The sequence below is a fragment of the Capra hircus genome, chromosome 22, assembly GCF_001704415.2.
Source record: "Capra hircus breed San Clemente chromosome 22, ASM170441v1, whole genome shotgun sequence".
Taxonomy (NCBI): Eukaryota; Metazoa; Chordata; class Mammalia; order Artiodactyla; family Bovidae; genus Capra; species Capra hircus.
Window position 1 is genome coordinate 48,839,354 of NC_030829.1, and position 22,862 is coordinate 48,862,215.

Sequence of the window (22,862 nt, forward strand, 5' to 3'; positions counted from 1 at the left end):
AGACTTAAATTGAAGAAAGTAGGGAAAATCGCTAGACCATTCAGATATGACCTAAATCAAATCCCTTGTGATTATACAGTGGAAGTGAGAAACAGATTTAAGGGCCTAGATCTGATAGATAGAGTGCCTGATGAACTATGGATGGAGGTTCGTGACTTTGTGCGGGAGACAGGGATCAAGACCATCCCCATGGAAAAGAAATGCAAAAAAGCAAAATGGCTGTCTGGGGAGGCCCTACAAATAGCTGTGAAGAGAAGAAAGGAGAAAAGGAAAGCTAGGCATCTAAATGCAGAGTTCCAAAGAATAGCAAGAAGAGATAAGAAAGCCTTCTTCAGCGATCAATGCAAAGAAATAGAGGAAAGCAACAGATTGGGAAAGACTAGAGATCTCTTCAAGAAAATTAGAGATACCAAGGGAACATTTCATGCAAAGATGGGCTTGATAAAGGACAGAAATGGTCTGGACCTAACCAAGGCAGAAGATATTAAGAAGAGGTGGGAAGAATACACGGAAGAACTGTACAAAAAAGATCTTCATGACCCAGATAGTCATGATGATGTGATCACTAATCTAGAACCAGACATCTTGGAATGTGAAGTCAAGTGGGCCTTAGAAAGCATCACTACGAACAAAGCTAGTGGAGGTGATGGAATTCCAATTGACCTGTTTCAAATTCTGAAAGATGATGCTGTGAAAGTGCTGCACTCAATATGCCAGCAAATTTGGAAAACTCAGCAGTGGCCACAGGACTGGAAAAGGTCAGTTTTCATTCCAATTCCAAAGAAAGGCCATGCCAAAGAATGCTCAAACTACCGCACAATTGCACTCATCTCACATGCTAGTAAAGTAATGCTCAAAATTCTCCAAGCCAGGCTTCAGCAGTAAGTGAACCGTGAACTCCCTGACGTTCAAGCTGGTTTTAGAAAAGGCAGAGGAACCAGAGATCAAATTGCCAACATCTGCTGGATCATGGAAAAAGCAAGAGAGTTCCAGAAAAACATCTATTTCTGCTTTATTCACTATGCTAAAGCCTTTGACTGTGTGGATCACAATAAACTGTGGAAAATTCTGAGAGAGATGGGAATACCAGACCACCTGACTTGCTCTTGAGAAATCTATATGCAGGTCAGGAAGCAACAGTTAGAACTGGGCATGGAACAACAGACTGGTTCCAAATAGGAAAAGGAGTACTTCAGGCTGTGTATTGTCACCCTGCTTATTTAACTTATATGCAGAGTACATCATGAGAAACGCTGGGCTGGAAGAAACACAAGCTGGAATCAAGATTGCTGGGAGAAATATCAATAACCTCAGATATGCAGATAACACCACCCTTATGGCAGAAAGTGAAGAGGAGCTAAAAAGCCTCTTGATGAAAGTGAAAGAGGAGAGTGAAAAAGTTGGCCTAAAGCTCAACATTCAGAAAACGAAGATCATGGCATCTGGTCCTATCACTTCATGGGAAATAGATGGGGAAATAGTGGAAACGGTGTCAGACTTTATTTTTTTGGGTTCCAGAATCACTGCAGATGGTGACTGCAGCCATGAAATTAAAAAACGCTTACTCCTTGGAAGAATAGTTATGACTAACGATAGCATATTCAAAAGCAGAGACATTACTTTGCCGACTAAGGTCCGTCTAGTCAAGGCTATGGTTTTTCCTGTGGTCATGTATGTATGTGAGAGTTGGACTGTGAAGGAGGCTGAGCGCTGAAGAATTGATGCTTTTGAACTGTGGTGCTGGAGAAGACTCTTGAGAGTCCCTTGGACTGCAAGGAGATCCAGCCAGTCCATTCTGAAGGAGATCAACCCTGGGATTTCTTTGGCAGGAATGATGCTAAAGCTGAAACTCCAGTACTTTGGCCACCTCATGAGAAGAGTTGACTCATTGGAAAAAACTCTGATGGTGGGAGGGATTGGGGGCAGGAGGAGAAGGAGACGACAGAGGATGAGATGGCTGGATGGCATCACTGACTCGATGGACGTGAGTCTGAGTGAACTCCGGGAGTTGGTGATGAACAGGGAGGCCTGGTGTGCTGCGATTCATGGGATCGCAAAGAGTCAGACACGACTGAGCGACTGAACTGAACTGAAATGAGGGGCATCGTATTGGCATGTCAGAGGTTCTCTTTTCCATTTGGTTTCCCTGAAGTGGCAGCATGTGAGGAGGCCTAGTGAGGGTCATGTTCAAGCACTGTGTCCGTCTCCAGCTTGATGGCTTGGTGAGGAGGGAGAGGCAGAGGGATGGCTCGATCCCCTGGCCTTTCCCCTGGGCTCCCATCTGCCCTGCGTATCCCGCGGCCTGCCCTCGGCTCTGGGTGGGCCGCCTCCTGTCCTTTGCTTGTGCTGCCCTCCTGGAAAGTCCTTGGGAGACTCCTCACGGCAGCTCGGGATGCTGGCTGCCCTGGCTGACCCCACGTGCTGTCTTCTGGCTTCACGGGCCTCCCAGCCTGCGCCTGACTGCCGTCCTTCCCCCAGTGCACAGCGCGGCGGTGAATGCCCTCTCCTTCCACCCGTCGGGGAACTACCTGGTCACGGCCTCCAGCGACTCAACCCTGAAGATCCTGGACCTCATGGAGGGCCGGCTGCTCTACACACTCCACGGCCATCAGGTGAGGGCGTCAGCCTGGGCGGGGTGGCGTGGCGTGGGCTGAAGGGGCCGCCTCAAGGTGGCCCTTCCCTTGGCGCCTGATGGGGGCCGTTGGAGCGTTTTGCATCCCTCCACAGCCTGGGCAGTGGGGTGAGGTGCAGAAACAGGTGTCCTACCCATGAGAGCTGTGACCTCTGCAGAAGCGCTGGGCCTGGGGCAGCAGCTGAGGAGGGAGCACAGGGCTTCAGTCGGATGGGGGTGGGGAGGGAGGCGTCTGGACGTGGCTGGCAGGGTTTCTCTAGGCTGAATGGAGTCTGTCCCAAGTGACCTCCAGCCTCCCTTGGTGGTACGGTTGAGGAGAGCCCTGGGACCCATTCCGTGAACAGCCATGAAGCCTCCTGGAGCCCTTTGGAGGCAGAAACAGCAGGTGCCTCGTGGAGGTGGGCATGAAGGAGGGACGTCTCCCCACACGTTTGCTGAGGAGTTCCCGGAGCTGACTCGAGGAGAGGGGCTTTCTCTCCGAGCCCCTTTTAGCAACGCACCCGTGCCTCGGCTCCCTGTGGGGCAGTGACTGGGCACCGGCCTCAGCGGGTGGGCTGTGGGAGGCGGGCTGGGTGTGGCTGAGTGTCTCCTGCTGAGCAGAGTGGTCAGCAGACTGTCTCCTGTCGGGGCAGAGACCAGAGCATTTCCATCTGTCCACTTCTCTATTTGTGAGCAGGCGCAGGCAGGATGGAGAGTGGGGGCACTCTCGAGGGCTGAGGGAGGCTCTGGGGTGCTCATGCCTCTTGGGCCAGCAGCTGTGTTGAGGTGCCTACCCCAGGGCCCTCTGGATCCCACTGCCACCTGAGTTGTGTATAGGGCCTTGGCTGGGTCTTGTGGGGGCACAGGCCTTTTCTTTTGCTTCCTTGGGATGTGGAGGCCACTTGCTATCAGCTGTGGTGATCCCTTGTCTGTCAGAGACATGTCTGGTGTGCAGGAGCATGGACCTGTTCCTCTGATGTTGACACATCTGGGCGTCATGTGCGGCCACTGGGCTGAGGTGACTGCTGCTCTTGTCAGCCTGTGGGGGAATCACCTTGGTTATCCCTTTGGCGATTTGATTACTTAGATTCATGCGTAACCAGTTTTGGCTGGAGTTTTATAACCAGGAGGGCATTTGGAAACCACGTGAAGGCTGCTCCCTTTTGTGTTCTGATGATAAAGGAGAAGCCATGCACGGAAATATCGTGCAGACAGGTGCACACCAGGTGACCAGCCCATTCTTTCCTTTTTCTTGTGAGCACTCTTCAGACCGCTGACTCAGCTCTGAGCCTGAGAAGCTTCGAATGCAGCATCTACAGGGGCATTCCTGAGCTCAGGCCCAGCGTCAGAGCATGGAAGCCTGTGGATGTTGTTCTCCCAGAGAAGCAAGACGGGGCCACGATAAATCACGTGGTTGCCTGTCTGCTGTTGAACCTGGAATGTGGGAGCTAGGCTGAGGACAACTGGTAGTTTTGGGGTGTGGAGAATGGGAAATGGCTCCAGGAATCACCAAGCTTGCAGTGCCCAGAGGAAGGGGGAAGAAAGAGAAGCAAGCTCACCCCTATTCATCTTGCTGTCTGCCTGTCCATTATGTCATCCGCTCCCCAGCTTGCTGGGCTGGGCGTCATGGGTTTGAAATGGATGCAGTGGCCCCACCCCCTGGGGCTCATGCCTGGCAAGCAGGGGACTCCCTGGGGCCATCAGCAGAGCTGAGGTGGCATGAGATGCGTTACGAAACGAGAGGCAGGTTGGGTCTTGGGTGGTACTTGGAGGGTTAGGTGAAGCAGCGTGGGCTTCTTCCCCAGAGTGCTGCTCAGATCAAAGTGGGACTTGGCGTGAGAGGCTCACATTTGTTTCTGTTCTGACCCTTGAAAATTCCCACCAAATACAGACACTTAGCACTGGTGTGCTTGGGCTTTAGGGGCCTGGGTTTGGGGTGATTCACAGTCAGCTAAGTGTGCCTTCCTTAGAAAGGATAGTGCGGTTGAGCAGCCTTGATTGGGGCAGTTATTAAAAACAGCCCACCAGCCAACCTGAATACCTAGAGCAGGTGGACATCTGGGCTGGGAGCAAGAGTGCCTTTTCTCTCCCTGAGAGGACAGACCTGTGGAGGTTTGACCTGTGTTGTCACTGGGAGCCAGTGTGCTCCGTAAACGTCCCTGACCTGTGAGGGTCTGTGCGTGCTATCGGGCCAGAGTGGTTCCACCCTGGAACAGTTCTTGGACACCTGTGTTGCCCTGTTGGAGAATGTATTGCCCTGGCCAAGCCCCAGGGAGAGGGCCTGTACCGTGGCTGAAGAGTGCAGCTCTGCCCGCGTGCTCTGTGTAGCGTCTGGTCTTAGGCTCCCCCCTCATGAAGTGCCCCCGGCCCTGTCCTTCCAGTAAGACGCGCAGCTGAGCTCCTTGGCGACTTGAGCTTCCACATTCTGTTCCGGGAGGTGACTGAGGGCCTCACCCAGCGCAGCTGTCACTGGCCACTTCCTAAAGCCTGTGGCTGAGCAGCCCCGTGGCTCCCTAGTGGCCCCGGATGCCCAGGGATTCTGTCCCACAGAGTAGTTGGCAGATTTGAAAGCACCTTTGAGTCCTGGTGGGGGAACCAAGGCCCAGAGAATGGTGTAGGCAGCTTACGGTTGTTGAACGGGGTCAGTTAACCATATCTACAGTTTCCAGCACAGCCGCTGACCCCATATGTATGACTGTTAGAAGCTGAGTTGTAATCTCATTCTCGTTCTTAGTAATAGATCATTGGTCTGTGTAGGAAACCAGCAGGCCTCATAGCTTCTTGTGTTCCAGCCTCACTGTTGGATGACAGCATTCTGGTCAGTGGGAGAGGGATCCCCTTGAAGCTTTGGTTTGGACTTGAGGACTTCCTTGTGATCGCCCTCAGGCAGAGCCCTGAGGGAGCTTTAGAGGGAGGGCTGTTGAGTTATTCTGCTCCATGGAGCAGCAACCCCCTTGGGCCTCCAGTTCCATACCTGTGAGAAGGTACAGTGCAGGCTGGGGGTCAGAGGCCAGTTGAGAGGAGTCAGCCGCAGGGGGCTGGTGCTGGGGTGCACCAGACCCTGACCAAGAGAGGGGGCTCTGTGTGTGCGCCAAGGAAGTGTCTCTGTGTCCTGCGAGAGGGCCGGCCTAAACCACCTCTAATGGGGGAAGAGCGAGAAAGGGTCAGAGTGGAGAAGGAAGGGTCGAGGAGGCAGAGCTGTTGGGCAGAAGCTCTCTTGCCTTGGGTTGAGGCCAGAAGTCTGCCATCTCCTGAAGGCACAGGAGCACCAGGACGGCCACATGCCAAGCGCAAAGCTAAGATCGGGATCACCTGTGGTGGCCTTGGTCTCCTGGGCTGGGCCCGCGTGCAGCACCCAGGGCAGCTGGTGCCCCAGGGGTCTGACCCTGCTGGCAGTTTGGTGGTTCTCTGGTGTGTGACTGGCCACACTTCCATTGGCCCCTGAGAGGCCGGCTGGCTTGTGGGTTTGGGGGCGGACATGAGTTACTAGTTTGTTGTGAGCCTAAAGGATTCTGGGGCTTTCTCCCTGCAGTCCCGGCTTTGGGATTCTGAGCCACAAAGGGCCATTCAGGGGGTGCGACTGGTGACTGAGCGAGGCTCCTGCCTCGTGGGAGCTGGCATCACACATGCTGTGCCCCTGAAACAACTCCTGGGCTGCTACTGGGGCTCGCGTGGCTCTTGAGAGACTTCTTTGGGGTGAGTGTCCACAAGTGATTTGGGCATCAGGCCAGAGAGCTGGGCAGGCCCATTGCTGGCTCCAGCCCAAGTGGGCCCTGGCCTTTCAATAGCCCTGCTGCTGTTGCTGCTTGAGGGCAGCAGGTCTGCAAACTCCAGCTGAGCAGACAGTGCCCTTTGCCAGGGCAGGGGTGTGGGACGGGCCGAGGAGCCTTTTGGGTCTGAGAGATGGGGTAGCCCTCTGCCTCCACGTGAGTCTGCCATTCAGGTGGAGAGTGGACAGAGTAGAGAGGTTCTGCCAACCTGGGGATGGGGCACTGCCCTCTTTCCTCCGCCTTCTCTCCTGGGGACACTGGGGTGATTTCTCTCTCAGTGATCTGGTGGAAAGGAGCCCTCATGGTCATCTTTGCCAGCTGCTTTGACTGAGGCCAAATGTCTGATATATTTTATTGGGGAAAGTTCACAGCCTTGTCTGATGCCGAGCTTTCTAAGGAACCACCCCAGTATTTCCAGGACTGAACCGCTTATACCCACCTGTTTCTGGTTTAGAAAAGACGCTGGGCACTCTCTCATCTTGTTCAGCCAGAAAAGCATGAGTTCTGGGGATCCACAAAAGGGAGGAAAGGGCTTGGGTGTTGGGATCAAACCATTCAAGACCTTGCCTTTGCCAGCCTTTCCTCCTCTGTAAGAATGACACCTGTACCTGTCATAATGGGAGAGGATGTCTGTGTTGCTCAGCACCAGACATAGTAGGTCCTCACAGGGGTCAGTCCCTTTTCTGTGCAGCTCTTGGAAAATGACCCCGTGCTGTTCTAGGTGAGAGCTCTTTTTTCTAAAATATTTATCTATTTTCCTGTGCTGGGTCTTAGTTGTGACACTTGGGATCTTTGGTTGTGGCATGTGGCAGTTTGCTGACCAGGAATCAAATCCAGGCCCCCTGTATTGGGAGCTCAAGTCTTAGCCATTGGACCAGCAGGGAAGTCCCTAGGTGAGAGCTCTTTAACAGGCAGTTTACAGTTTCTGTTCTGGGCATGGTCCTGGCACCATGGGTGGACAGTGTTTGTTAGGAAACTGAGTTCATGGTAGGGGGCTCTGATGGCCGTCACCCCTTTCCCGTCTGGGATGGGATGTGTCCATTTCCCCTCCTCCCGTTCACCCCCAGAATCTCTGTAGGGTTTGTCTGGCTTCTTATTTTGCTTAGGGTTGTTCTCATCTGCTCCATATCATCCTCTCACTCTGACTTGACTTTTGTCCACAGCTCCTAAAATTCATCCCCCAGTGGGTGGGGTACAGTGATTCCCTGAGCCAGAGTCCTTGTCCCACCGCTGCCCTGAGCGGTTTGTCCCACTGCTGTTTTGGTCTCCAGGCCTGCTCGCATGGCCCTTCTTTAATCGGGTCCCTTCCGGGGCCTGACCCCTGGCGGACAGCGTGGTATCTGATGGCACCGGGCTGTCTGCGGAAGACAGTGCCCTCTCTGAGGCTCTGGAAAGTCTTGCCCTTGGAGACCCGCCTAGACTGGGACACTTAGGCAGGAGGGAAGGGAGTCCTTGCTTCTTGCCAGAGCCAGTGCAGACTTCGGGTTGTCACTGCACAGGAGCCTCCTCATCCCACCGCACCCCTCACTTCGCAGTGGAGAGGGCTTTCCCACCAACTGCCCCGAGCAAGGCCTCCCCCTCACCACCCGCCGCCCCCCCCCCCGGAGTTCTGTGTGGCACACGTGGGGACAGTGTGCTAGAAATACAGATTTATTTTTCTGTATTTTCCGAAACATAATCTCGAGCCATGCTCATTTGGTTTTCGTCCCCAGAGCTATTTGGGAGAGGATGGTAGGTGGGGCGTGGGTGGGGAGTTAAATCTGGTGCTTGTGGCTGTGCAGTTGGAGTTCGTGTCTCTATGGAGTGATGGAACCACACAGGGACCAGCAGGCCCGTGGTTCCCCACACCACAGCTGGCCCTCGGTGGGGCGAGCACCCATTACCCGAGGCCCAGAACCCCAAACTGGGACAGCGTCTGTCTGTGCCAGGGGCTGAGCTCGGTTGCTGAGAAATCACAGGCTTTGAGAATGGGTCAGCTGATGCTCCTGGCGGCTTGTGCCTTGCTGGGGCCTGGGCTGGAGCTGGGGGAGTGGCATTAAGTGGGGCTCACCTCCCAGGAGGAGCCGCAGCAGCAGTACAGAGTGCCTGTGCATGTGGGCCCGCCCCGGCTGCCCCAGGCGGGAGGAAGTCCTCCGAACAAGCCCCTCCTGCCTTGTTTCTTTACACCCTGCAGCTCTTATGTAGTCGGTTAATTTGGGGGATTCGCTTTGCTGCTTGAGAGGCTTAGCCCTGGCTTCGATGGCTGGGTTCCTCCTGCAAGAGATGAGGGAACATAAGAGGGAGGAGAATAGTTCATGAGCGCCAACGGAAGTTAACAGGAACTCAGCCTGATCCTCTGTTCCCTGCTGGCAGCCCAGGTTAAGGGCTGGGAACAGGTGTCCTTGGCTAAGGTCAGGAGCAGCCTAGGAGCTAGGGGGCTGTTCCTTGTCCACGGGGCTCCCTAAAAGGACATCCACCAGGCCACAGCAGGTTGAGTGAGCCAGTGTAGAGCCTCCCTTTCGGAGTTTTGTGGAAGACACAGTCTGGTGGGCTGGGTTACGGTGCCTCTGTCTGAACACAGGGGTCAGAGTCAAGCACCTACGCCAGAGGCCTGCTTGATCTCTGTGTGTGTGTTTGATGGCCATGCTTCTATCTCTGGCGTGGGGCATGTGGTGTGACATTCTGTTGTGTTTGCTGGAAGCCAGTGAAAAACATCAAAACACTTGGGTAGTGGTGATGGGGGTGCCTGGCTGGCCTTCCACTGTAACTGTTGTCGACACAATAGCCAGGGTTCAGGTGTGCAGGGCCTCAGGCTGGAAGGTGAGGAGTGCGGAGAGGTCTGGACAAGCTGCAGGGGCCGCGGGGTGAGGGTCATCAGAGCTGTGGGATCTAAACGCTGTGGCATCCTTTGTTTTGCCTCCCCACCCCTGCCGTTGATGCTTTGCTGTATGAATGCGAAGGAGCTAGCCAGTGTGGGTCCCTTGGATCTAGAGGTTGTCCAGGCAGAGGCAGTGTGTGGTGAAATGACTGGGTGTGAGTCCAGCCAAGCTCGAGGGCCACGTGACGCTGGGTCAGTGGGGAGAGGGAGGTGGGGGCCCTGGCTGCACCCAGTGCTCCCGGTGATCATCTCAGACAAGGCTCCAACTGGCCAGATCCCGGGAGCGAGCGGGAAGGAGCTGCTAGAGCCTACGTGGCGTCCCTGCCAGTGGGCCTGGGCCCCGGACGGGCACCCCCAGTGGCAGGGGGACAGCTCGGGTCCACACTGCTGGGGCCCCGGTGAGAGCTGCTGCTCAGGCTACCGCTCAGGAAGCCCTGGAGAGGCCCTGGGCCTTGCCTTGGGGAAGAAACAGCCTGGCGCCATGCCTGCCCTGAGCCGGTGGATGAGTGTTTCAGGAGTGACTAATTGACTGAAAGGGGCCAGTTACTGTGAAGGCAGGGCAGTCTCAGAGAACACACGTCATACCGGGCCCCTGCCAGGGCTGAGAGAGACGCCCCGGCCCCCAGGGTTTGGAAACCAGAGGATGCTCCTGAATAACTGCTGGACTTCAGAGAGTCCCAGTGAAACGGGACACTGGGATGAAGGACAGGAAAATACCGCATAGTGGAAGCTTTGGGGATCTAAGATCTAAGGTGGTGCGTGCTCAGTGGCAGTCAGAGGCAGATTTGTAGCCTTAAATGAATTTACTGAAAACCAAGAAAGATTTGGGTAGTCTGGGTCTCCAAAGACCTCCCGAGGCTTGGCATGCGGATCATCAGCAGTGGAGAGTTGCGTCTGCGCTGCAGTCCATGATGACTTTGGCCCACAGCAGAGCCCAGGGACAGCCGTTCTCCGGGCTGTGCTTCAAGTGCCCCGGACTGTTTGTGCACCCCGGGTGGAAGGGTAGGAGCCTTTGTGGAAGGAACACTGAGGGGCCTGGCATAGGAGCCGTGCTGTCCTCTTGGTAAATGGGCACCAGTGGGGAGGACCATGGGCCTCCACCCTGAGGGGTCCTCAGAGCACCCGTGTCGCTTGCACCCTCCCTGGCATTTCCTGGGACCTGGACCCTAGGGGTAGCTCTAGCTCTTTTTGCCTGGAGGACTTCCAGCACCTGCTCTCTGGTCCTGATGCCCCTGCCAGACTGGGCTGTTGGCCACATTCTTCAGTGGTCCTGCTGCCGCTTGGCCTTCAGCATCTTGTGCCCAAGCTGGCATCTGGTGTTGAGTGACAACAGGAAAGGCGACTGACCCACGAGTGTTTGTTCGGTTCCTTAGTTGTGGTGACTTCTTGGAAACCCGCCCTTCCTCAGCGAGCTCTGGGCAGGCAGAGAGCCCGGCTTTTCAATACACTCTGTACTATTTTCCTTCCCTTTTCTCTTTCCTTTTTGTTTTTCCTCGGAATGAAAACAGTTTTGTCATTTTATCTTTGTATTCATGTAGTGTAGCTATATATTCATCAAAATATTGAAAGTATGAGACAGTTGAGAGATTTCTAAGACTCAAGTAAACTTGCCACCTGAAAGTGCCCCCCTGAAGTCCTGTCAGCCTGTGGTGACTGTCCTCCTGGAAGGCTATCTGGGCGATCGTAACCTGCTCCCACCCTGCACCCAGACCCTGCGCCTGCAGCCATGGTGCTCCGCTCCTGGTGGCGGTTTCTCACCCGGGCAAGTGGACGTGGTTCCCGCCAGGGAGAGTGGATCTGCTTTGTCCTGGTGGATGGCTGCCCAGCACTCCTGGGTTCTGTGGCCCCAGCCCCTGGGCCCCACCTGCACAGGAGGGCAGTGAGAGGCACGGCTGGAGGCTTCATACCCGACCCTCAGCCCTGTCCTCCAGGGTAAACATACAGGCCGCGCCTGAGGATCGAGTGCGTCAGGGCAAGTGGAGCGCTCCAGGCAGCCTGAGCACTTGGCATTAGCCAGCTTGTACTACTGCTTCACCCCCCTTTATGGGCAGCTCAGGGAAGGGGAGCTGTGGGTAGATTCCAGAGACGAGGCAGACGTGCGTTCTCCTGCAGCTCTGTCTAACCTGCTTTCTCTTCCGTGCAGGCTGCAGCTGCCCTTGCTCCGTGACCTCGGGTCCCTTTCCAGCCTACAACCTGTCTGGTCTTTCTGGCACTGAGTGGAAGTGCTTCCCAGTGTTCCTGTTGTCCTGGGTGTGTCGGCCCCACTGACAGAGGCCCCTCCCACGGGCAGCAGGGGTCCCTGTTGCTCCCTGTGCTACTCTAGAGGGACCGAGGTGGCCGTAGGCAGCGGCTGCAGCGTCATCCTCTAGGAGAGAACCTCCTTCATCTGGCTTTGCTTGGAGAATGCTAGGTAGAACCACATTAAAGTTTGGCCAGAAGGAAGCGATGGTTTGCGGTGGTGTGCTGAGCTGACTCTTGCTGTGTGTTTTTCTGCCGTGGGTTGCAGGCGTTTGAGGAAGAGTCCTTGCTCTTTACGGGAGATCATGTCCCCTGCCTCAAGCCTGGATGTGCTCACTGGCCCTCAGGGTGCGGCCAGGGATGGGCTTGGCATCATCCTTTGGACAGTTGTGAGGACCTTCAGCATCTGAGAAGCCAGAGGGTCAGGTCTCCTCCCAGGGCCCCAGCATGAGGAAAGTGACGCACTCATTAGAGGGACACGAGGTGGGGCATGGTCTGGTCAAAGGGACCAAGTTCTGGCCCCAGTGCTGGGCCTGCAGAAGTCAGTGCACCTCTCTGACCTCTGGCTTCCCCCTGGAAGCTGAGGACAGTGGTGTCGGCCTAGCAAGGCTGTCAGCACCGACGGTCTCGCCCATCCTGGCCTTGGCCTCAGGGCCGCCGTCGTCAGTGGTGCCCGGGACGGAGCCTCAGCGGTCGCGCTCATGCATTGGCCCCTGCCGGTTCCTCCGCCCACGGTTGGGGGGACACGCGCTGGCTGAGGTGCTCAGCCCTGAGGCCTGCTGTCACTGTCACTCGTGAGATTCTGATTTCTTCCAGTGCGTTGAGGATCTAGAGTGACCTTTGGTGCTTGTTCTTTTTGGCTTGTTCTCACAGGGTCCAGCCACCACGGTTGCCTTTTCAAGAACGGGGGAGTATTTTGCTTCGGGCGGTTCAGATGAACAAGTAAGTAAAGAATGGTCCGAGGGATCCCAGTGGATACTGAGGAGAACAGACAGCGGGTTGAAGTGCCACAGGGGTGGGGGGGCTGGGTCTCACCAGCTTCCTTGGGGACTTTCAGCAGCCTCGGAGGCTGGATCCTGGGGTAGGGTGCTCAGAGCAGCGCCCTGCTGCCCCAGAGCCGGTGTGCCGCAGCTGCCCACCACGGCAGCGCCGCAGAGCTCCTGCTGCTCAAACCAGTGTGGGCTGGGAGGGGTCTGCATTAGTGCTGCCACGAGAAAGGTGAAGTAGAGGGCCTTTTGTTCCCGTTTCTTTTTGGCCATGAGGCATATGGGATCTAGTTTCTTGACCAGGCATCACACCAGTGCCTGCTGCATTGGAAGCATGGAGACTTAACCAGTAGACCACTGGGGAAGTCCCCAGAGTCTTTTAGGAACTTCTTTTTCCTGATTCTAGGGGAATAATTAGGTAATTATTGGATGCTTACCGTGGACCTGGTAATGTGGGCAACACGGCAAGAGTGTGACCCCTCACTGAGCCCTCGGGGCAGCCCCGGGGGACCTTCTGCAGCCGTTCTGTGGGTGAGGAAGCTTGAGTCTGAGCTAGGACTTGGCTGGAGGCTGTGCTCCACTGTCTGCCGGCCATTGCTCCCTGGCCTGCTCGTGTGCTGTCTGAGGGACGGCATTTTCCAGCTCCACGACTGCAGAGCTAGAACATGTGTGAGGAGGTCCTGTCCTGCCTTGCCACCATGTCCCTGGGGTCTGGCCCGAAGTCTGGGGCCTGGTAGGCCTCCCACTGAAAATCTTTCTCCGGGTTCTGGTGCAGCACTGCTTGGCCAGAATACCATACTTCCCAGACCTGGGGAGGAAAGAGTGGCTGTTCTGAGGCAGTGTGACCTGGTAGGTTGCCCAAAATGTCCATCCTCCTGCTCTGAGCCTTACAGCTCTCCTGGCTTCACCCAGGACAGTCCCACTGGCTTCCCAGTGAGCTCCAGCCCTAGCTGATTTCTGTTCAGTCTGTCAGTAAAGCAGAGGGTGGTTGGAGGCACAGCAGAGCTATGAGATGGCAGGTGTCTTCCCACACCAGCACCAGTTCCTGCGCTGACCAGACAAGGCAGGAGGAAGACCAAGGAGATTCCTGAGCCTTCCCTGGGTGTGGAGTCCTGGCTCATTGCTTAGAAGACTAGGGAGACTAATAAATCCACACCATAAGTAAAGTCCTGGTAAAGGCACAAGAGACACCCTGGTAGGAAGTAGGGTCCCCACCCTGAGCCCTCCTTCGGCAGCTCCCGCTGTCAGCTCCCCAGCTGCCTTCTTATTGTGTGCTCTGAGAGCCTTTTAGGAATGGCCTTTGACATTCTCTCTCCACATTCCTGGGAGCCATTCCTCTGCTCAGGATTATTCAACAGTTAGACTGGTGCGTTGCCCAGAACCTTGTAAACAAGGGGGTGAGTGCTGCCGTTCTTTTTGTAAAGGGGACCAATGAGAGACCCTGGATCCCCATCAGCTGGGGCTGATGCACAGTGCTGCTCTGGGGTGGTGAGCAGCTTCCCGCAGAACCAGGCTTGTGGCTGCATCCTGATGGGGGAAGCATCAGGAGACATTGAGTTTCCATCTTACGTGGATCCGGCAGTTTTTCTGTGGCCTCAGTTGACTGCTGGACACGATTCACAATTCCTGCCGTCCTGGAAGTGGCCCTGGAGGAGTGCTGACACCCTCCAGCAGGGAGCACTCTTACGCAGCTTTTGTAAGAGGAACCTCAGGGCATGAAGATCCTCCCAGTGGGATGTAGAATAATGGATGTGTTAACCACTTCTCTCTGGGGCCAGACTTCTCCCTGGGGCCAGTGTCTGAGTTTTACAGCAGCCCTGTGAGGTGGGAACTACCATTCATCCCCATTTCACAGATGCGGAAACCAGGGCACAGAGAGATTGAGTCCCTTGCCTAGAGCCACACAGTAAGGGCTGTAGCCAGGATCTTAACCCTAGGGGTATGGCCTGGAGTCTGTATCTGAACCACTTCTCACAGTGAGGCTGGCCAGTCTGCCACTGTAAAGAACTTCTGTTTTGGTGGGGAGATAGGTGATAAACATGGGAAAGCGGACAGAGATTTAAACAACTACTGAGTGATGCCTTGAAGGAAATAGAGAGCTATGATCAAAACTAGCAAGAGGGCCAGGGGAGGCCTCTCTTAGAAGGTGGTGTTAGGGCAGACATTTAGCCTGATGTGCTAGGTATACAGAGCCTGGACTTGGGACGCCCCAGGCACAGGGAGCGGCCAGTGCGGAGGCCCAGTGGTGATGGCGACTCTCCACCCTGATGGAGCACCCGATCCTCTTGGGGCCTGTTCAAAAAGTCTGCTCTCCAGGGAGGTGGGGCAGGTCCAGAGATGAGTGGGGTGCCAGGTGGGGACCACAGTCCCACCATTGGCCCAGAACTTTGACGGTAGCCTCTGGGCCCATTTTCTCCGTGAAGGATAGGTAAGGGGTATTTCTCCTCCTGATTCTATGCGCTTGTCGGTCTCGACAGGTGATGGTTTGGAAGAGTAACTTTGACGTCGTCGATTATGGAGAAGTGCTAAGAAAGCAGAGGCCCCCGGCCACACGGGCCAGCTCTTCTGGGACTCTGGTAAGTAGCCTGACAGGCGTTATCCTGACTGAGCCCTGTGGCTGGTGGACTGGGTCATGGTCAACAGCACTGGGCTCAGGGACAGTGGGGGCGCTGCAGGCTTAGGCAGGCTCCAGGAAAGAGACCCTGGTAAGATGTCGTGATTTACCAGAAACTTCTTAGGTGGTTATGGTGCTTTGTTTCAAATCCGGAGTGAACAAACTAAGATGTGAGGAGGCTGTCAGAGTAGACTGCCGGATGCCTAGGCCCCGTGTCGTCTGCTGGGGGATTGTTTCTGTGGTTCAGGCCACTGGCTGATTGAGGCCTAAGGAGAGGAAGGATCTCTCTGGTGCCGAGCCTTGGGCGCACTGTCAGATTCCTAGAGGGTGCAGGGCCTGAAGCCACAGCTAGGACGAATGGGAAGGGCCCCAGCCCTGTTCTCACTTCCTTTTTATTATAAACCATGGAAAGGAAGTTCCTCAGTCACAAACCATTTTTAGTACCTTTGTTGGTAAAAGGGCTTTCAGTGTTCCTGAATTTAAAATATTCAATAGTTACAATATTTTTTGGACAAATATTTGGGGTAAAAAAGATAACCGATATGGTCTCACGCTTTGAAGAAGGTAATTTTCAGCTTTGGCTGAAATAAACAGTGATCCAAGGAGGTGGAGCCACGCGGATTGTAAGCTCTGGTGCAGGCTGCTTAAATCTCTCCTGCCTGGACCTTAGTGGCAGCTTGGCCTCTCCCACATGCAGAAGCTGGCCTGAACAACAGGAAGCGGCTTGCCCAAGGCCCCTAGCGAGTCAAGGTTGGCCCAGAATAGAACCAGGAAGCCTCTAAGTCCATCCCAGGGCTTTCTTTGGCTCCAGCAGAGGGCCCCACCCTGCCCATGGCCCGTCCTATGTGTGGGACTCCCTCTAGGAACACGCCAGGTTGGGGTTTAAAGCTTTTCTTCCAAGAGTTGCCCTTGGCCCAGAGGTTTTGTTCTCCCTCCGCATTTGCTAAAGGAGCGTCCAGTTCTCAGCTTTTGGTTTTGTTGGGAGAATGGTGGCTGGGTTGCCCAGTGGTCTGCTTGCTGCTATTTCATCTTCCACCTATAAAAGCATTGTCTGGACTGGGGGTTTTTCCGGTGGGGTTGGGATCCCTTGGGGTCCATGCCCACCTCCTCTACAGCTTCCTGTCTCTTGGATATTTATGGTGAACCACACCCTGTTGAGGCCTTGATGTGTAGTGCCCTGTGTATTCCTGACCTCGTCACGATGAGTGCTCTGAGTGATTGTTCTCGTTCACGGTTGAGACACCTGGGGCGTAGTCGCCTGCTGCAGTGTATAGTCCTGGGAGCCCACCATGCTGGCCCCCCCGAGCAGGGCTGACTAAGCTAGAAACTGCAGGTGGTAGAGCGCTGGCTGGAAGCTCTTCCCCATCCCAGGAGAGGGGTCTGCTATCTGTCTCTTGGGAATGGTTAGTAATCAGCAGCAAGGGGAGAATCCCATGGTCCTTTTCTGGTAGCTTTTGGGAAAGTAACTTAGACAGCTGCCCCATGTCCCTTAAGTCTGGGCCAGAGACAGGGTATGGGGCACCCTTGCTTCCCATAGCTGCAGGGCCTAGTCATCTAGGATGGAGGGTGTGGGCTGGGAAAGCCAGCAGGACAAGGCAGGGTAGGGTCTGGCCGAACCATTAGCAGGCCTCAGAGAAAACATTTGTTCCTGAACTAGCCTCAAGCTCTCTGCCCAGTGGGCATTACCCCATGGGGCTCAAATCAGAAAAGGGGTGTGGGATCTAGAGTCTGCACCCGGGCTCCGTGGTCCAAAAACACTCACTCTTCTCAAACCTCCATTTCCATAGTGGGACCCGAATACCCCTACAGGCAGGCTCCCAAGACCCCATGTCTGATGTAGGTGACTTCTGCTAACCCAGAAAGTGACGTGACTTTTTAATCCTAAAGTCATTGTTTCAGGCTCTTCTCCCCGTTTGTTACAGGCCCCTTTGAGACTCCTGAGTTGGCGTGTAGGTCCTCCTCCAGAGATACCACGCCCGCACGCACACACCACAGCGTGCACTTTCAGTGGCAGCTCTGGCCTCAGGACTCCCAGGCCAAAGAGGAGAGCTGAGGGATTTGTTTGGTTTGTTTTATATATGTAACATAAAATTCATCATTTTGCCTATTTTTAAAAAAAGTATATGTATGTATATTTATTTGTCTGTGCTGGATCTTACAGCATGCAGGATCTTTGATCTTCATTGTGGCGTGTGGACCATTTTGCCTTTTTTTTTTTTTTAAGATTTCTTCATTTTGGGGGCTATATAGGGCCTCTCTCGCTTCTGGAGGACTTTCTCTAGTTGCGGTGTGTGGCCTTCTCATCGCAGGGACTTCTCTTGTTGTGCAGCACAGGCTGTAGGCTCACGGGCTTCAGTAGTCATGGCCCCTGGACTCTCGAGCCCAGGCTCAGTAACTATGGTGCATAGGCTTAATTGTCCCGTGGCATGTGGGATCTTCCAGACCTAGGGATTGAACCTGTGTTCGCCACACTAACAGGCAAATTCTTTACCACTGAGTCACCGGGGAAGCCCCCATTGTGCTTATTTTTAAGTGTACAGTTGAGTGGCATTAAGGACATTCACACTGTTGGGCAACCATCACCACACTGTACACAGAATTTTTTCATCTTCCCAAACTGAGGTGAGTTAGTTGGTATAGTGCAGCTCAGTGGCTAGGTTTTCCCCTGAGGTGAGGAGGCAGGCTGACAAGTGTAGTCTTCCTTTCTGGCCCATGGGCTTCCCAGGCGCTGAGGTAGTGCTGGTAATTGATTCTGTGGCCAACCAGGGTGTCTCAGCTCCTCAGGCACCCCCCACCCCTCTAACTCTGTCCACATACCATTCTTCCAGCAATGCAGGGGTTCTCTGCCTTGGTGCTGTTGATCCCTTGGGCCAGATGAATCTTCACTGTGGGGGCTGTCTGTGCATTGTAGGATGTTTAGGAGCATCCCACTGGCTTGCCTGTAGCACCCCCCACCCCTCGTTGTAATGGTCAGAAATGTCTTCAGACACTGCCAGGTGTCCCGTGGGGAGCAGCGCTGCTCCTGGTTGAGAGTCACTGCAGTGACTCCGCCTTGGGAGTGAGCCCAGAAGAGGGGCTTCTGCAGCAGGGCTGGCTGGGGGTGGGAGGGGCTTGGGGATGCCACTAACTCTGGAGCCTGTGATCCTGCTTGATGGGCTAGATCTGGGCTCTCCCCCAACCAAGCAACTGTGGCCCAGGTCTCTTAGTCTGGCTTTCTAACACAAGTCCATTTTGTAGAAATGTTTGGCTTATCAAACTTTGGAATCTCCAGGGGTGATGGTAAACAGCAGAAAAAGACCTTTAACAGTTCGATTTTCCTTACTACACTTAAAGTGTGTTCTTGCCCTTCCTGCCTGCAGGCTTTCCCTGGCTCTGAGGTGTAGTGCCTGGTGAGGATTTGGTGGCTTGGCTTCCCAGAGAGCCTTGAGCACCACCGCCGTGCCAGGGAGCTCTTGATCCTGATGTCCACCTCCCCCCTTCTCCCCCCCAGCCCTGTTTACACTCTGGGTCTCAGATTCAAATGCCACATGAGTCACCCCTGGGCATTTGGGGATGTTAGAAGCGCATTGGGCCAGGTGCTGGATCTTGAATTCTGGACCACATGCCTGTTAGAGTTTGGCAGTCTAAAGCCAGAGGGGCAGACCATGGCAGGGGCGGCCCTGTGATCCTGTGACAGCCCCTGGCCTGGACCCCTGCTCTGGCTGTGGCTTCAGCGCTTGCTCTTGGAATGAAGGCCATCCTTGAGCCCACTGTGAACAGAGCTCTGTTCAGTGCCGGAGCTATTTTCAACCTCTGGTTGAAATTCACAGCTTATTTTTAGACACATTTCATGTTGAAAAGCAAAAGCCATTTCCCAGCCCTTCAGAATGAGAATAATGGGTTCCATTTTCCCTCTATTCTTGGCTGAGTTGTGATGAGAAGGGATCTCGGGACTGTGGCTAAAGAGCTTTCTCTTCTTGGAAGCCTGCAGAGGCAGGACTGCAGCCCGTGCCCTGGGCTGAGAATGGGCAGGAAACACCACGTTCTGCCCTGTGGCGTGCTGCGTGGTGGAAGAAGGTTGGGAGGTTTCAGGCAGGTGAATGCCTCCAGAGGGGCCTGTGGGGTCCCTGCACGCTGTCTGTGGCAGGGGCTTTACTGGCGTCGTCGGGGGACTGTATCGAGCTTTGTTTCCTACCCCAGCCCTGGCTGCCTCGCCCTCTCTCACTCACTCTCAGGGTTCTCACTCCCTCCTGTGTTTTCTGCTCAGTCCCTGTGGCTGTGGACCACTGTGTCTTGGCTGACCTTGGATTTGGCACCTGCTCTCCAAGTCCCAGCCACTGTAGCTGACTTCTGCCTCAACCACAGAAGCATCCTAAAATCGTTCTTCATAGCAAGGATGCATTTATTCTGATAACAATCTTACTCTTGCCTTCCTCCAAACATCTGAGAGCCTGTTGTGCAATTAGGAAGGAAGGTTGTGCTGGGTGGGGCGGGAGGTTAAGAAGGCCAAATTCTAGGTAATTCAGTAAAACTAGAAAACCACTTCCTGAGTTCTCTGAGCTGGCTGCCCTCCAGTTGAGAGAACCTTGAGGTCTCGGGCCAAGGGCTTTTCTCCACTCAGCTCAGGCGGGAAGATGCGGACTCCTCCTCCTCTGTGAGATCGCATGAGGTGTTACCCATCGAGCAGGCACTTGAAACCATGCCTAGCACATGGCAAGTGCTCACCAAGCTCTATTTTTAAATTTTGTTTTCCTTTTTTCTATTTTTAGAATGTTCCTTTTCCTTCCTCTGTCTGACAGAACTAGACAAGCCCCCTGCCCCTGCTGTGATGAGGGACAGCAAGCCAGGGCCTGGGGCGCTTCTGACCAGGTCATCTTGGAGGTTGACTCTGCTCAGCAGGCTGTCCCTGTGAGGGCTGGTGTGGCTTCCAGACTCTTGCAGGTGTCAGTTATACATCCTGATGAGTAGCCTGAGTCCTCTCTGCTCCCACACATGAAAGCAAATCTATGAGCTGGGAGGAAGCAGCCCTCCTTTCCCCCTTGCCCCCTCAACTCCTTGGGGCACAGTGCCTAGGACCCCCCGAACCTTAGCCCTCCTCTTCTGTCCCCAGGAAGAGGAGGCCAGGTTAGCCGAGGCTGTCTGTCCAAGGCCTCAGCCTTCACTCAGGGTGGTCCATTTCTTCTTCTTAGTTCCTTTGGTCCATGGAGCCCCTGACACCCCCTGTACCCCTACTTTAGTTCCCACAGTTTTTGTTTGCAGACTGGGCTTGACTTAAGGGGTCTTGGGCCCTGATTCCTGGCCCAGAGAGCCCTGGCACTGGATCTTGTCCCATGCTGAGGATCTGGGAGTCCTGGGTGGTGTTTGCTCAAGATCTGGGTTCTCACGCAGGGCCCTGGCCTGAGGAGTCATCAGATCAAGGTAGGGAAGGGACCCATCTCCACCTGTCTCATAGATTTGCATTCTTGCTCGGGAAGTTGGGAGACTTGGGTCTCTTGGTGAGAACACACATTTGTGGTCAGCATTCACTTTTCATTGTGAAGAGAAGTATGGATCTGTAGATGGGGCATTGTGAGTAATTAGAGCAGATGTGAACCCCAAGTTTATATGTCTTAGAGAAGAGCCTCTCCTTTCTCTACTTGAGGCCAATTCTGGCTCAGAATTTCAAGCTATTAAAGGGGGTTCTTGGCAGCAGATCCTCAAGCAGTTGTCTAAGGCCATGCCACCCTGAAAGTGCCCAATCTCTGATCCTCAAGCAGTCAGAGAGTGCCAGGCACACAGGCATCGAGAGCCCGGTGAGAGGCACAGGAAAGCAGAGCCTCCCCAGCCCTCCCAGCGCCTTCTTGCCTGGTTTGGCCATTGTTGGGCCTGGCAGGGTCTAGACTTTGTTTTCATGTTTCCTGGGACTTAGTGGATAGGCCATCTCTGTGTGACTCCTGTGGCATAATTCGTTCCCACCCCTGGTGCTGCACAGAGGAGAAACCTGAGCCCTAAGGGCACCTGCTGGTGAGCAACCCAGGCCCGGATGAAGCCTGTGTCCCTAGGTCTCAGCCTTTCTGTTAGGAAAATTGAGAGACTCTTAATTGGAAATAAGCAAGAGGTATTCTCCCCATTTCTTAAAGGGGCAAAAGCATCCTGTCTTCCTCAGCCTCCGGGCCAGATAGCCGAGCCCTGCGCAGGACAGACTGGTGACTCAGAAACACAGCCCCCTGTCACTCTTGTGTGTATGTGCTTGTTGACCCCTGGCAGTTCCCCTGGGGCCTCTGGTGTCTGCATGCCCATCACCCTCGGTGAAAGTTGACTTCCCACTGCCCATCCCTGTTATCACCCACTCTAAGACCCCAAGGTTCCTCTTCTGAGAGGCATCTCCAGATCACCTGAGATGGGCTGGGCACCGTATAGGACAACCAGAGACCTGGCTGGCCAGGCGCTTCCTGGGGTGAGTACAGCACTCTTACTAGGATGGGTGCCGGGGAAAGATTCTTAGGCAGCCCTGCTGGGGAGGGGGGTGATGCTGGAAACGTCTGACTCTGGGAGTCCCTTTAAGAGCTTGGCTGGCAGTACTGCCCCTGTGTCCTGTCCCCAGCCAAGGCTGAGGCCGCTTCTGTGACCTCAGGCAGGTCATCTGGAGTCTCTGTATCCTGATTTCTCCCCACCGGCCTACATTACTCCTTCGGGCATGTTCCATTTTGCGAGCTCACTCTGCAGAAGACCATCCGGTGGGGTGGGGGTGGGGCGGGGCAGCTGCAGCAGCCTTTGCTGACTCTGGTGACAGGCCCTCACACAAGATGCCTCACTCCACACTGGGATTGCATGTTCCCCCACCTTTACCTGAGTGGAAGTCCTAGAAAGTGCTCCAGGTTTCTTAGTTTCCTTGAGAAGCCAGAGGATCCTAGAAATAAAGAAGCTCAGTGTTTGTTCTGTCTTTTTCCAGTAGTCATGTCTAACTCTTTGCAACTCCACGGAGTGTAGCCCACCAGGCTCCTCTGTCTATGGAATTTTCTAGGCAACAATACTGGAGTGGGTTGCCATTCCCTTCTCCAGGGGATCCTCCTTACCCAGAGATCGACCCAGATCTCCCACACTGCAGACAGATTTCTTTACCATCTGAGCCACCAGGGCAGCCCCCAGACTCTAATTAACTTGTTTTGGGCTTCACTGGGTCTTTGCTGTTCCCCGGGCTCTTCTCTGGTTGTGGAGAGCGGGGGCCACTCTCCATTCTCTGCATTGCGATGGCTTCTCTGGTTGTGGAGCACGGGCTCGCAGCAAGCAGGCTCAGTAGCTGTGTCTCCTGTGCTTTAAGTTGCTCCGTGGCATGTGGAATCTTCCTGCATGAGGGATCAAACCCATGTCTCCTGCAATGGCAGGTGGATTCTGATCCACTGTACCACCAGGGAAGTCCCCAAGCTACAATTTTTAAAGAAAGTTCCCTGCTTTGGACAGTGGCTGATGGGTGCCATGACTGTGCACTGTCTAGGAGCACCAGAGATCCCGATACACGCAGCAGAGAGCTCCCTGAGGCCAGCACCCTTCCCTCCGACCCGCTGTGTCCAGTTCTGGGAAGCAGGCAGGATCCCCCCTCCTTTTCCTTCCAAAGGCTGCACTGACTGACTGGGAGGTGGGTCAGGGCTGCCGCCAGGCACACGTTAAATAATTACTATGCTTCCCAGAAGGGACAGGTTGTTTTTCACAAGCAGGAGAAGGATTTTGTGGAAGTGCATTGGGAGAAGTTGCTTGGCTTCCTGGCCCTGTAGTGAGGAGACAAGCCTTTTAACATTTGACATTTACTGCAGCAAGCCTCTTGTGGTGG

The 22,862-nt window shown here is 54.6% G+C and overlaps 1 protein-coding gene across 4 annotated transcripts in view; it reads left to right on the forward strand.

The window, feature by feature from the left end:
* Positions 1-22,862, forward strand: part of POC1A (POC1 centriolar protein A) — a 102,067-nt gene that overhangs the window by 45,592 nt on the left and 33,613 nt on the right. For all 4 annotated transcript variants that reach the window (XM_018038440.1, XM_005695888.3, XM_018038439.1 and 1 more), the window contains 3 exons: positions 2,479-2,612; positions 12,350-12,418; positions 14,940-15,038. In XM_018038440.1, coding sequence (XP_017893929.1) covers positions 2,479-2,612; positions 12,350-12,418; positions 14,940-15,038 — 302 coding nt within the window. The remainder of the gene's footprint in view (positions 1-2,478; positions 2,613-12,349; positions 12,419-14,939; positions 15,039-22,862) is intronic.